General features: G+C 51.7%; 1 protein-coding gene across 8 annotated transcripts in view; it reads left to right on the top strand.

Annotated features, from left to right (window-relative positions):
* The window catches only part of CTNND2 (catenin delta 2), a 3,073,686-nt gene that overhangs the window by 1,560,087 nt on the left and 1,499,708 nt on the right, over positions 1-13,891 (top strand). For all 8 annotated transcript variants that reach the window (XM_075314970.1, XM_075314969.1, XM_075314967.1 and 5 more), the window contains one exon: positions 12,104-12,236. In XM_075314970.1, the coding sequence (XP_075171085.1) occupies positions 12,104-12,236 (133 nt within the window). The remainder of the gene's footprint in view (positions 1-12,103; positions 12,237-13,891) is intronic.

Genomic DNA, 13,891 nt, shown 5'->3' with positions numbered 1-13,891 from the left:
CATTGATCATTAAGTTTGTGAAGTCTTCTTTTTCTTTTTAGTACCCTTTCTCCAGGTGTCAATGGTACAGCTTTTGCGTTTTTGTTGTAATCTCTTTCTTGTTTTTCACTACTTTGGTCTAAATTCCTTTCAACACATTTTTGAACCTTCGTGTATTGAGCTTGACGAGCTATATTCCAATCACTTTGTGGATGGTCTTCAGGGTTTAGGACTCCCATGTCTAAGTCGACGGGTAATCTTCCTGGTCTTGCTCGCATAAGATAAGCTGGGGTGAAGTTTGTAGACCCTACAGGGATGTTGTTATACATATCCACTAGGTCAGGCAATTTTTCTGGCCATTTGTTCCTATCTTCCAGTGGTAGGGACTTTAGCATATTAATGACGATCTGCTCATTTTCTCACACATTCTATTTCCTTGAGGATGATAGGATGTTGTACGAATCTTTTTACAACCATACATATTACAGAACTCTTGAAAAACGTCTGCTTCAAACGCTGGTCCTTGATCTGCAATTACTTGCTCTGGATAACCATGAGGTCTGCAAAAGTAGGCTTGAAACGCTTTTGCTGCTGTTTGTGCTGTTAGGTCCCTGACTGGTACTACTACAAGAAATCTTGAATAGTGGTCTACAAAGGTAAGGGAATAAGTATAACCTTTGGTACTCAGTGTTAATTTCACATGGTCTAAGGCGACTAGTTCTAGAGGTTGTTTGGTAACAATAGGCTGCAGTGGTGCTCTTTGACTATCTTTGTCTTTTCTTCTCAAAGCACATGGACCACAATTTCTACACCAGTTTTCGATATAAGATCTCATTCCAACCCAGTAGAATCTTTCACGGAGTAACATCTCAAGTTTCTTCCAACCGAAGTGTCCGGCGTCGTTGTGGTACGCTTCTAACACTATTGGGACGTCTCTTTTTGGTATTATCACTTGCCACCTCATCTCGTGAGTTTTTAGATTGATGAATCGTCTACAGAGTGTTCCCCGGTGGATAAACAACTTATTTCTGTTCTTCCACAGATGTTGGGCTTCTTGTGGAGCCTCTGGTGCAAGACGAGAATCGGTTTGGCTTACCAGTCTCTTGATTAAGCTGATAGCGAGATCACTGTCCTGTGTCTCTTTCCAACTAAAATGTGATAAGGGTTTCAAGGTTGCCTCTTTTGGTCTAGAACCAGTTTGTTGACATTGGCATGTTCTCTTGCGATGGAAGGCAGGTAACTCTATCTCTTCTAGCTCATCTATGTCTTCTCCCTCTTCTTGCAAATGGAACATTCTTGACAGCGCATCTGCATTTGTGTTGTTACCTCCAGCTCTGTATTTGATGGTAAAGTCATAGTTGGATAACCGAGCTGCCCAGCGTTGTTCTAATGCGCCCAACTTTGCTGTGTCTAGATGGGTAAGAGGATTGTTGTCAGTGAAGACTGTGAACTTAGTGGCTGCTAGATAGTGCTTGAACCTCTCAGTGATAGCCCAGACCATGGCCAGGAACTCCAACTTGAAAGAGCTGTAATTTTCCGGATTTCTCTCAGTAGGCCGAAGCTTCCTGCTAGCGTAGGAAATTACTCGCTCTCTCCCATTCTGGACCTGTGACAACACTGCTCCTAATCCCACGTTGCTGGCGTCTGTGTACAGCACAAAGGGTAAGTTGTAGTCTGGATAAGCAAGAATTTCTTCCCCCGTCAGAGCCCACTTCATTTGTTTGAAGGAACTTTCTTCTTTTTCGCCCCATTCGAATAGACGATCAGACTTTTTACCTTTCTTGGGTTGACCAACCAGGAGGTCTTGCAAGGGGGCAGCCATCTTGGTGTAACCTTTGATGAATCTTCGGTAGTATCCTACCAGGCCCAGGAACTAACGTACCTCTTTGATAGTAGTTGGTCTTGTCCAGCTCTTGATGACTGTTATCTTGTCTAGATCTGGCACGACTCCCTCAGCACTGACTACGTGTCCCAGATACTGAACCTTGGGTTTAAGGAGATGGCACTTGGATGGTTTCAGCTTCATGCTGTACTTGGATAGTGCTTCAAACACCGCTGTCAGATGTTCCAGATGGTCTTCGTAGGACTTGGAGAACACAATGACGTCATCTAAATAGAGTAGTACAGTTTCAAAGTTCAGATGCCCCAGACAAAAGAGGAAACAGAGGAAAGCTCATGCAAAACCGGCGCACAACCCAATCATGTAAATTAGTCAGTGACTGGTTCATATAATTATAAATTTATTAAGTCCAAAAACACACACACTACAAAGACATAATAAAATCAATTAAAATTGTGCAGAATAGCACAGGTGAGGACACGTTCCCTCTGGAATGATTGGAAATTTGCCAACATGAATACATGGAAGGGTCAGCATATAATCAAGGAATCAAGGAAAAAAAAAAAAAAATATATATATACATATATATTTATGTGTGACTCATGTGTATCTCTCAGTAATGATTACACAGCACATGCTTTCATTATGTGACAGGTGAATGATGACAATACGTAAACCCCAATGTTTCAATATATACAGATCAAGAATTCATCATGTATACACAGTGCATCTCATAGTAGTAAGATCTAAATGATCATAAGAATAGGGCTGTAGATAAGAGGCCCCAAGGGGGTAGCAATAATGTCCCAAGTTTCCTGTTAGGTATACCTTATCAGAGTCAAACAATGAGACCCGATGGTGACAAAGCAAGGATTGCACAGTGAATGATCATCACCTAGTTATTCCTCAGAAATACACTACCCATGTGTAGAGCATAAGCATGAAAGTCATGGCAGGGATAGCAATAATGCCTCAAATATCCTATTAGGTATACCTCATGAAGGTCAGATAATGAGACCTGCTGGTGACACAGCAGGGATTATACAATAAATGATCATCACCTAGTTATTCATCAAAGATACACTACCCATGTATAGAGCATGAACATGAAAGTCATGGCAACACCAGGGGGAACGTGACCGGCCCCACGCGTATCGCTGCGGACAGCTTCATCAGGAGCACCCAGCTTTTTACTGCATTGAGCTGTGCATCCGTTTTTCTCTTCTATAGCAATGCCCCAGACAAAAGTCCATCAGGCGCTGGAAGGTTCCAGGTGCGTTACAGAGTCCAAACGGCATACTGTTGAACTTGCAGAGGCCCATCGGGGTGACAAATGCAGTCTTCTCCCGGTCTTCCCCTGCTACAGAGACCTGCCAATACCCACTAGTAAGGTCTAAGGTGGAAAAGTAGTTAGCAGTCTTGAGTGCAGCTAGTGACTCTTCTATGCAGGCTAATAGGTTAGCACCCTTATGTGTAATGCGATTTATCTGCCTGTAATCTACACACATCCGCATGGTGCCATCTTTTACTCTCACTAAGACTAGTGGAGCTGCCCAAGGGCTACAACTATCTCGGATAACCCCAGCCTCCTTCATGTCATGTAGCATTTCTTTGGCCCTCTGATACTGTTTTGGTGGAACAGGTCTGTATCGTTCTCTGATGGGAGGATGGTTCCTAGTGGGGATATGGTGTTGTACCCCTTTAATTCTCCCAAAATCCAATGGATGCTTACTGAAGACTGGTTAATATTCCTGCACAACCCGGCATACTCCTTGCTTCTGGTAAGAAGGCGTGGAGTCGGTACCAACATGGAGTTCCTGGCACCAGTTTGCTAATTGCTCATCTTCCAGGTCTGTTGGGGCAAGTGGTTTTGCTGCTTGAACGGCATTTTCAGTGACGGTAAACAATTTACCAATGGTAGCGTACCTGGGCAATTTGGCTTCATCGTCCCCACAATTTAATATACGTACAGGAACTCTCCCTTTGTGTACATTGACTACCCCCCTGGCTGTCAGGATTATGGACCAGTCCCCTGGGTACACGGGCTCTACCACTGCCTGGTAATCTTGCCATCTAGGACCTATGGATGCCCGACACCACACCATCATTTCATTTCTTGGAGGTAACACAATGGGGTTAGAATCCATTACCCGCACACTACCCAGTTCTCCACCAGACTGGTTTACCTGTTGTTTTAGCAAAAGGACTTTAATCTCCTTCTGCAGGACCCTCTGCTGCCTGGCATCGGCAGTCTTGGCGATCTGTTGGAGCAAGAACAATACTTCTCCCAAACAATTTTCGATGACATTGGTACCTAGGATCACATGGGGATTTCTATCATTTGCATCAGTTTTAAGAACAATCAATCCCTGACCCCTAAGCTCCACCCTCCCCACCTTTATGGTTCCTTCTTTAAATCCTATCTGCTCTACCGGTAACCCATTTACAGCATACATGGTGAGGCTTGGATCAGGTCGAGCGGGTTCTTCATCACACCAGAATCGGCAGTACAGCTCATAGGGAATGGTGGTTACTTGTGAACCGGTGTCCAACAGTGCAGAAGTGGGGATCCCGTCCAAGGTAATGGACAGAATCGGACGTCCTCCCACATACCGGTCATGCCATTCCATTGGGCCTTGTCGACTTACACCTGGGGATTGGCCCTTGGCCCCAGGGGTTGCATATTTAAAGGACACCTTCTTGCAAGATGGCCTGTTTTACCACAATGCCGGCAGATGGGTGGTCCTGAAGAACAATAGCGATCGGTGAGTCTTCCTCGCAGTGAGGGACTCCTTCGGTTCCTCATCCACGGGACGTCCTCAGGGCAGTCAGCACACAGGATACGGTCTGGTGGCTTGGGCTCTGGACCAAGCTGCATGGCTTTGAGGATCTTTGCTACATCCTCACTGAGTCGCTGCACTTGGGAACGCAGGTCCTCTGGTGCACTAGGGGGCGCAATCTGCCCATAGGCCTTTGCTGGAGTAGAGGAGGCAGGTTCCACTTCCAAGGAAGGGACACTGGCAGGTAGCACAGTCAGGGTAGAGTCTGAGGTTGCCGGGGGATGCAACGCCTTGATAGCCCGGTCTTTTAGAGTTGCAAAGTCCGCATCAGCATGTTCAAGGGACCACAGGTGCAATTGCTTGCGGTCCTCTGATGACAACAGGCCCTGTATGACCTGCTCCGTTAGCATCCGGTTTTCCTCTCTGGCACTGAGAGGATCGACATGTTTTAATGTCCGTATTGCTGCTTGGAGTCTCAGGGCATAGTCCCTGATGTTATCCTGCAGTTTCTGCCTGCAGTTGTAGAACTCCATCCGCAGTTCCGCCTCAGTGCGGGTCTCAAATGCAAGTTTCAATTTGTCAAAGATGGTGGCTACTGACTCGCGTGCAGCGTCTGACCAAGTTTCTGCTTCTAGCTCCGCTGCCCCTTTAAGCTGACCCATTATAATGGACGCCCTTTGCTTCCCGGCTAAGGTATCCGATTTGCCATTGTACTGGGGCATCCAGGTCGCGCCTGGGAGGTAGGGTAGCATGAGCGGCATGATCGGTGTCGCCGCCGCAGCGTCTGCGCTCCTATTCGGTCCAGCAGCGTCTCCATTCTCTTGGGCTTCCACATAAGTCCCCCATGGTTAATTTCAGCAACCTTCTCTATGGGGATCCCAAGCGGCTCAGGAGCTCCTGAAGTCAGGCTACTGCTCAGTGCTGCTCTGCAGATTCCCTGTGGGGGGGCGGAGCCAGGTTTTCTTGCGCACTTTTTCAAACTTTGCGCTCTTTTACAGCTAGAGTGATTGCGCAGTAGTTTTTACTGAGGCAAAATGGCGACAAAAGTCTATATATAATTTTAAACGGTTTAAGGCACACTGCATGCAGGGTTGCTGGGCCTAGTTTGTATCCTGTTCGTGACGCCAATTTGTAGAGCGCTGCCACACCCCAGGCCCTTGGGATACTCGGTTTCGGTTGGTGGATAATGGGGATCACTGTCACAGGTGGCCGTGCCCGGTTCCGTTACCTGGGGGGCGCTCAGTACCAGGGTTATTTTGTATGTCACTTGTGACACCACTGGCGGGTTGCGGTAATAAGATGTCCCGCCGCTGCTGTGGTTTTAGGGACAGATGGTATAGCAGCAAGTGTGTTCGCACCCTCCGCCAGTAGGGGCTTAAGTCCTATGTAGGTGTGCTGCGCCTTGTGGTGCGCCAGTAATAAACACGACACAGTTCTTGCAGATTAACTAGTAATTTACTCAATGGATGTTGCAAGTGCTGTTTGGTACGGCTGGTCAACCAACTTTCCTTTGTTCCGGTGCTGATGTGAGTTCCAGTTGAGCCCTCCGTGCACATGCAGAGCTGATGGTCCCCTTGCCTGAAGCTGTTGGTGACCTGCGGCGCTCCGCTCCTTTATCTTTCCGGGCCCAGTATGACAGGCCTCGCGGTTCATGTGGGGTAGGTTACTTCTCTGTGCCCTCTCCCGGGTCCTATATATGAGGCTGTGTCCCTGAGCCTATGGGTGGTGTGGTACCCTGGAAGTCACCACACACGGCTGGATCAGCAGACCGCTTGGAGCTGTTGTCTACTCTGGGGTCCAGTACCCCCTCGTGTGTAGTGCCTGGGATCTGTCTACCCTCAGGCTACTACCTCCTAGTCGCCTTTTGGGGGTCTTTTCACAATCCTCACACCCCTCTCACTCTCTGGCTCCTTTCAACTGCCACTCCTTCAACTGTTGTTTTTCCTCTCTGCCAACTCTGCCTAGCAACACCTGTTGCTTCCCACAAGCCACACCCCTTTCCCAGGCTAACAGCTAAGGGATTGCTTCTCACATCTGACCACTGTTAACCCTCTACATGCTGCCCCCAAGTCTCAGGGAATGTGCTCCTACCTGTGTGTGAGGTGTGGGTTGTCAGCAGAGGGTGTTCTAGAAAGCCTTAGGGTATGTGCGCACGTTGCTTTTTACCTGCTTTTTACCTGCTTTTTTGCTGCTTTTTCTTCTGCGCTGTTTAATGCCAAAATGGATGTGTTCTTCTATTCAAGCAAAGTCTATGGGAATTTGGGTTTCTTGTTCACACTATGTTGTTCAAAATGCTGCCTTTTTGAGGCAGAACTTTGGTCAAAAACTCAGCTTTTCAAAGAAGCAACATGTCAATTGTTTTTGCCATTTGGGTTTTGCACTGCAAAGCTGAGTTTTTGACCAAAGTTCGGCCACAAAAAGGCAGCATTTTGAACAACATAGTGTGAACAAGAAACCCAAATTCCCATATTCTTTGCTTGAATAGAAGAACACATCCATTTTGGCATTAAACAGCGCAGAAGAAAAAGCAGCAAAAAGCAGGTAAAAAGCAGGTAAAAAGCAACGTGCGCACATACCCTTAGGATCCTGCAGATCACTGGGGCAGCATATCCCAGGGTGCTGCATATCTACTTTCACACTTGTGTTGATTTCCTTCCGTTACAATCCGCCCTTTTGGAAAACAGCGGAAGCCGTTAACGGATACCGACTTGTATGGTTGATGGATTGTACCAAAAGGACCTGCGTTGCTTCTGCTGGGCGACGCTCCGTTGCTTCCGCCCAGCGGGAGGAACGCAGCTTGTAACGTTGTTTTGAGCAGCGGAATCCTCTGGCTTTCACTGCGCATGCTCCCTTTTTTTTTTAATCACAAACTTTATTTTGGCTCGCGGTGGCCGAACGTTCAGCTGAGCGCTCGGCCTCCGGCAAGTGACAGCGCTCAGCTGAGCGCCCGCCCGCCGGCATGCCTGGCCGCCGGCAAGTGACAGCGCTCAGCTGAGCGCCCGCCCTCCAGCATGCTCGGCCGCCGGCAAGTGACAGCGCTCAGCTGAGCGCCCGCCCGCTGGCATGCCCGAGCACCGGCAAGTGACAGCGCTCCCTGCAGCCGGCCGCCAGCTGCAGGCTGCTGGCGGCCGGCTGCAGGGAGCGATCAGCTGATCACCCGGCGGCCGGCTGCATGGAGCGAGCAGCTGATCACCCGGTGGCCGGCTGCAGGGAACGATCAGCTGATCACCCGGCGGCCAGCTACTGGGAGCGATCACCTGATCACCCGGCGGCCGGCTGCAGGGAGCGATGAGCTGATCACCCGGCGGCCGGCTACTGGGAGCGATCAGCTGATCACCCGGCGGCCGGCTGCAGGGAGCGATCAGCTGATCACCCAGCGGCCGGCTACTGGGAGCGATCAGCTGATCACCCGGCGGCCGGCTGCAGGGAGCGATGAGCTGATCACCCGGCGGCCGGCTACTGGGAGCGATCAGCTGATCACCCGGCAGCCGGCTACTGGGAGCGATCAGCTGATCACGCGGCCGGCTGCATGGAGCGATCAGCTGATCACCCGGCGGCCGGCTGCATGGAGCGATCAGCTGATCACCCGGCGGCCGGCTGCAGGGAGCGATGAGCTGATCACCCGGCGGCCGGCTACTGGGAGCGATCAGCTGATCACCCGGCGGCCGGCTGCAGGGAGCGATCAGCTGATCACCCAGCGGCCGGCTACTGGGAGCGATCAGCTGATCACCCGGCGGCCGGCTGCAGGCAGCGATGAGCTGATCACCCGGCGGCCGGCTACTGGGAGCGATCAGCTGATCACCCGGCAGCCAGCTACTGGGAGCGATCACCTGATCACCCGGCGGCCGGCTGCAGGGAGCGATGAGCTGATCACCCGGCGGCCGGCTGCAGGGAACGATCAGCTGATCACCCGGCGGCCAGCTACTGGGAGCGATCACCTGAGCACCCGGCGGCCGGCTGCAGGGAGCGATGAGCTGATCACCCGGCGGCCGGCTACTGGGAGCGATCAGCTGATCACCCGGCGGCCGGCTGCAGGGAGCGATCAGCTGATCACCCAGCGGCCGGCTACTGGGAGCGATCAACTGATCACCCGGCGGCTGGCTGCAGGGAGCGATGAGCTGATCACCCGGCGGCCGGCTACTGGGAGCGATCAGCTGATCACCCGGCGGCCGGCTACTGGGAGCGATCAGCTGATCACGCGGCCGGCTGCATGGAGCGATCAGCTGATCACCCGGCGGCCGGCTGCATGGAGCGATCAGCTGATCACCCGGCGGCCGGCTGCAGGGAGCGATCAGCTGATCACCCGGCGGCCGGCTGCAGGGAGCGATCAGCTGATCACCTAGCGGCCGGCTACTGGGAGCGATCAGCTGATCACCCGGCGGCCGGCTGCAGGGAGCGATGAGCTGATCACCCGGCGGCCGGCTACTGGGAGCGATCAGCTGATCACCCGGCGGCCGGCTGCAGGGAGCGATCAGCTGATCACCCGGCGGCCAGCTACTGGGAGCGATCACCTGATCACCCGGCGGCCGGCTGCAGGGAGCGATGAGCTGATCACCCTGCGGCCGGCTGCAGGGAGCGATGAGCTGATCACCCGGCGGCCGGCTGCATGGAGCGATCAGCTGATCACCTGGCGGCCGGCTGCAGGGAGCGATCAGCTGATCACCCAGCGGCCAGCTACTGGGAGCGATCAGCTGATCACCCGGCGGCCGGCTGCAGGGAGCGATGAGCTGATCACCCGGCGGCCGGCTACTGGGAGCGATCTCCTGATCACCCGGCGGCCGGCTGCAGGGAGCGATGAGCTGATCACCCGGCGGCCAGCTACTGGGAGCGATCACCTGATCACCCGGCGGCCGGCTGCAGGGAGCGATGAGCTGATCACCCGGCGGCCGGCTGCAGGGAGCGATGAGCTGATCACCCGGCGGCCGGCTACTGGGAGCGATCAGCTGATCACCCGGCGGCCGGCTGCAGGGAGCGATCAGCTGATCACCCGGCGGCCGGCTACTGGGAGCGATCAGCTGATCACCCGGCGGCCGGCTGCAGGGAGCGATGAGCTGATCACCCGGCGGACGGCTGCAGGGAGCAATGAGCTGATCACCCGGCGGCCGGCTGCAGGGAGCGATCAGCTGATCACCTGGCGGCCGGCTGCAGGGAGCGATGAGCTGATCACCCGGCGGCCGGCTACTGGGAGCGATCTCCTGATCACCCGGCGGCCGGCTGCAGGGAGCGATGAGCTGATCACCCGGCGGCCAGCTACTGGGAGCGATCACCTGATCACCCGGCGGCCGGCTGCAGGGAGCGATGAGCTGATCACCCGGCGGCCGGCTGCAGGGAGCGATGAGCTGATCACCCGGCGGCCGGCTACTGGGAGCGATCAGCTGATCACCCGGCGGCCGGCTGCAGGGAGCGATCAGCTGATCACCCGGCGGCCGGCTACTGGGAGCGATCAGCTGATCACCCGGCGGCCGGCTGCAGGGAGCGATGAGCTGATCACCCGGCGGACGGCTGCAGGGAGCAATGAGCTGATCACCCGGCGGCCGGCTGCAGGGAGCGATCAGCTGATCACCTGGCGGCCGGCTGCAGGGAGCAATCAGCTGATCACCCGGCGGCCGGCTACTGGGAGCGATCATGTGATCGTTCACAATAGTCTGCCACGGGAAAACTGTAAAAAAAAAAAAAATCAAAACGGATTCCGTTGTTTTGCAGCATCCGTTGCATCCGTTGTGCCACTATATGCAACACATCCGTTGCATCCGTCACACAACGCAATGCAACGGATACCGTTCAACGCAAGTGTGAAACTAGCCTTAGCCATCTCGAAAACCTTGTTGATTGTCTGCACTGCAGGCGTTCAACAAGCTTTATTCATCTTCCAAACAGCTTCCAAAGTCTGAATTCAGACACAGACTTCCATGATAAGTCTGTGTTCGGTTTCGAGCACCAAACACAAGGTGTCTGGTACGAACCCCAAACGGGTTCACTCTTTCCTAGCCACAAGCCTCCAATGCATCTGTATGAGAGCCAGAACAAAGCTCACATAGACTTACATTGATTTGTGAACTCCGGTGCTCTATATGAAACACTAGAACTGCCAGCAGGCCACAAATAAACCAACCAGAGCGCCGCTGAAAAAAGATGAGGTTGGCAGCAGGTGAGTATAAGGGACACTTTGCACACTACGACATTGCAGGTGCGATATCGGTGGGGTCATGTCGAAAGTGACGCACTTCCGGCGCCGCTCTCGACATCGTAGTGTGTAAATCCTAGATGATACTATTAACGAGCGCAAAATCGTCGTAATCGTATTATCGGTGTAGTGTTGGGGAATTCCATAATTACGCTGCTGCGATGGTACGATGTTGTTCCTCGTTCCTTCGGCAGTACACATCGCTGTGTGTGAAGCCGCAGGAGCGAGGAACATCTCCTACCTGCGTCCTTTGGCTCACGCCGGCTATGCGGAAGGACAAAGGTGGGCGGGATGTTTACGTCCCGCTCATCTCTGCCCTTCTGCTTCTATTGGCGTATGACGTCGCTATGACGCCGCACGACCCGCCACCTTAATGAGGAGGCGGGTCGCCGGCCAGATCGACGTCGCAGGGCAGGTGAGTGCATGTGAAGCTGCCGTAGCGATAATGTTCGCTACGGCAGCTATCACAAGATATTGCAGCTGCGACGGGGGCGGGGACTATCGTGCTCGGCATCGCAAGCATCGGCTTGCGATGTCGTAATGTGCAAAGTGCCCCTAAGACAAGGGGCAGGAGACTTACATTTAAGGCTACTTTCACACATCAGTTTTTTTCCATCAGGCACAATCCGGAAAAAAACGGATAAAACAGATCCGGCGCCGGATCTGTTTTATCCCCATTGATTTGTGTTAGCGCCGGATTGTGCCTGATGGCCTTGTGTTTCATCCGGCTTTTGCCGGATCCGTCGTAATTGGCTAATGCGGCGGCTGGATGGAACGTCTCTTGTAACATTTTTTGTCTCTGACAAAAAAACGCATTGTGCCGGATCCGGCGCGATACGGCGTGATTTACAAATGGAGCCTATTGATGCCGGATCCGGCGTAATGCGGCAAAAAACGGATGCGGCTGCCGGATCCATTTTTTTTTAAACTGAGCATGCTCCAATTCATTGGAAAAAAAAAAAACGGATCCAGCAAAAAAACGGACGAAACGGGTGCAAAAACGGCTGCGCCAGATCCGTTTTTTGACGGATCAGGTATACCGGATCCAACAAAAAAAAGGATCTGGCGCATCCGTTTTTGCATATTCTGCGCCAGATCCGATGCATCAGGCACACGCCGGATTGTGCGTGATGCCAAAAAACTGATGTGTGAAAGTAGCCTAAAGCACTACTTCGGCACTTACATACAAAAAAAGCTGGAGTGGTAATGGAACCGAATTGCAAAACGTATTTTTAGAAGTAATTGCATGTATTTAATTAATAAACATAATTGTCCCCAGAGGTGGAACACACACTAATTTCATTTATATTACATTTGCAGAGAATTTGGATGGAGAGATCCAGAACTTCCAGAAGTAATACAAATGTTGCAACACCAGTTCCCTTCTGTGCAATCTAATGCAGCTGCTTATCTACAGCACTTGTGTTTTGGAGATAATAAAATAAAAGCAGAGGTAAGAAAGATAATTAAAAATGATTCCATAAATGTTAAATTAGCTGACTGAAATAATTTTTTCAACACAACCACAGTAGGACATTATCATAGATGGAGGCATAATGTAACATCACTTTCCTAAATGCAGAATGCTAGGGGCTCAGCTCGGTGGGGTGAAACATTCACATGGGCCTCTAAGCAGGTAACCATGGTAACAACTAGGGTGGCACACTGGGCTATTAAGGGAAATCAACCTGTATGCAGAGGCCAGCACCGATATTACTGCTATACGATATCATATAGCGGTAGACACCAGTCCTGCAGAACATATAAGTGATTACACTACAGTTATAAATAGTGACTTACAGCTGACATTCTTTCTGATGGAGTCTTTTCCATCTGGCTCAGACCAACATGGCATTTCTTCCAGCCATAACCCATCTACAGAGGTTACAACAAAGACACCTTTGACTTCTCAAATTTCCAATGCCGTGGCCATCTATTCCCGACCTGTACAAACTCCTCATCCTACCGTCACCCCAAAACTGAGCCACTGCTGCCGTATGTGCCTCTATTACTTCACCTGCTGTGTGGCATAACAAGGGTGCGTGCCCACGATCAGTGTTTGCTGCGTTTTGGATATAACATGCTTCAGCTGCATCCAAAACACTCCGGTGTACAGTACAAGCATAGTGGATGAGATTTCTAGAAATCCCGTGCCCAACTGTGCTTGTTTTTTCCACAGCAAACACTGACCTGCGGTGCGTCTTTCCAGACCGCAGCATGTCAATTGTTTTCTGCGGATTTGCATGCGGCCTCTGTAGGGAAAACACAAGTGAAAGACCGCAGCGCACTGAACCCTGATCATGGGTACAAGCAGCTGCAGTCTCCTGCGTTCTCCTGTGGTAGAGACTTGCGGCCCCACCGGTGAGTCCTGATCGTGGGTACATACCCTAATAGTGCTCCTCCTACTGCCCCACGTAATAATTCCACTGTGCCCTTTACATGGTAATAATGCCTCCTTTGTGCCCTCTATATGGTAAAATTGCCCCCTAGAAAAAAATAATGCCCTATGCAAGTGCCATAGAAAAGTGTTCATATTTTGCTCCTAGAAAATAAAAATGCCCCCTTTGCACCTTTGATGGTCACAATACCCTGAATGCCCCTATAACAATAATGGTTGTTAAGTGTCCACTTAACACTAAATAAAGTCCCCTGAATCTGCCATGTACAGCTCCTCTATACACAGTATGACGGGCCCATGGGTGGAACGATCATGGTCGCAGGGGTTGCAAGTGTGAAATACATGCCCCACTACTGAAGAGAATGCTTATTCACTGCTCCCCACGCCCATCTCTTTCCATTGAAGCCGGTGCTGAGGGGTGTGCGGGATTATGGGCAGGGAGAGCAGTGAACATTCGTTATCTATAATTGCAGCACGGTGATCAACCAGCCACTGGCTTCCTGCAGCTGTTGGGCGATTGTGTGCTGCTATTAAAGAGAACAATTTCACTGCTCTCCAGTCCACCAGGGTATCAGTGGATCCCCCACTGGGCCCCTGACTCTGACAGCCTCTCCTCCAGCATACAGCACATACGCTGTATGTTCAATTTAAGCTCTGGCCCTCCCCATTCATCTGAAGAGGGGAGAAAAGCTGAGGGTGTCCTCTCATGC

This window comes from Anomaloglossus baeobatrachus, chromosome 6 (assembly GCF_048569485.1).
Source record: "Anomaloglossus baeobatrachus isolate aAnoBae1 chromosome 6, aAnoBae1.hap1, whole genome shotgun sequence".
Lineage (NCBI taxonomy): Eukaryota > Metazoa > Chordata > Amphibia > Anura > Aromobatidae > Anomaloglossus > Anomaloglossus baeobatrachus.
Note: the sequence above shows the minus strand (reverse complement) of the source record. Positions and strands in the feature narration are given on the sequence as shown.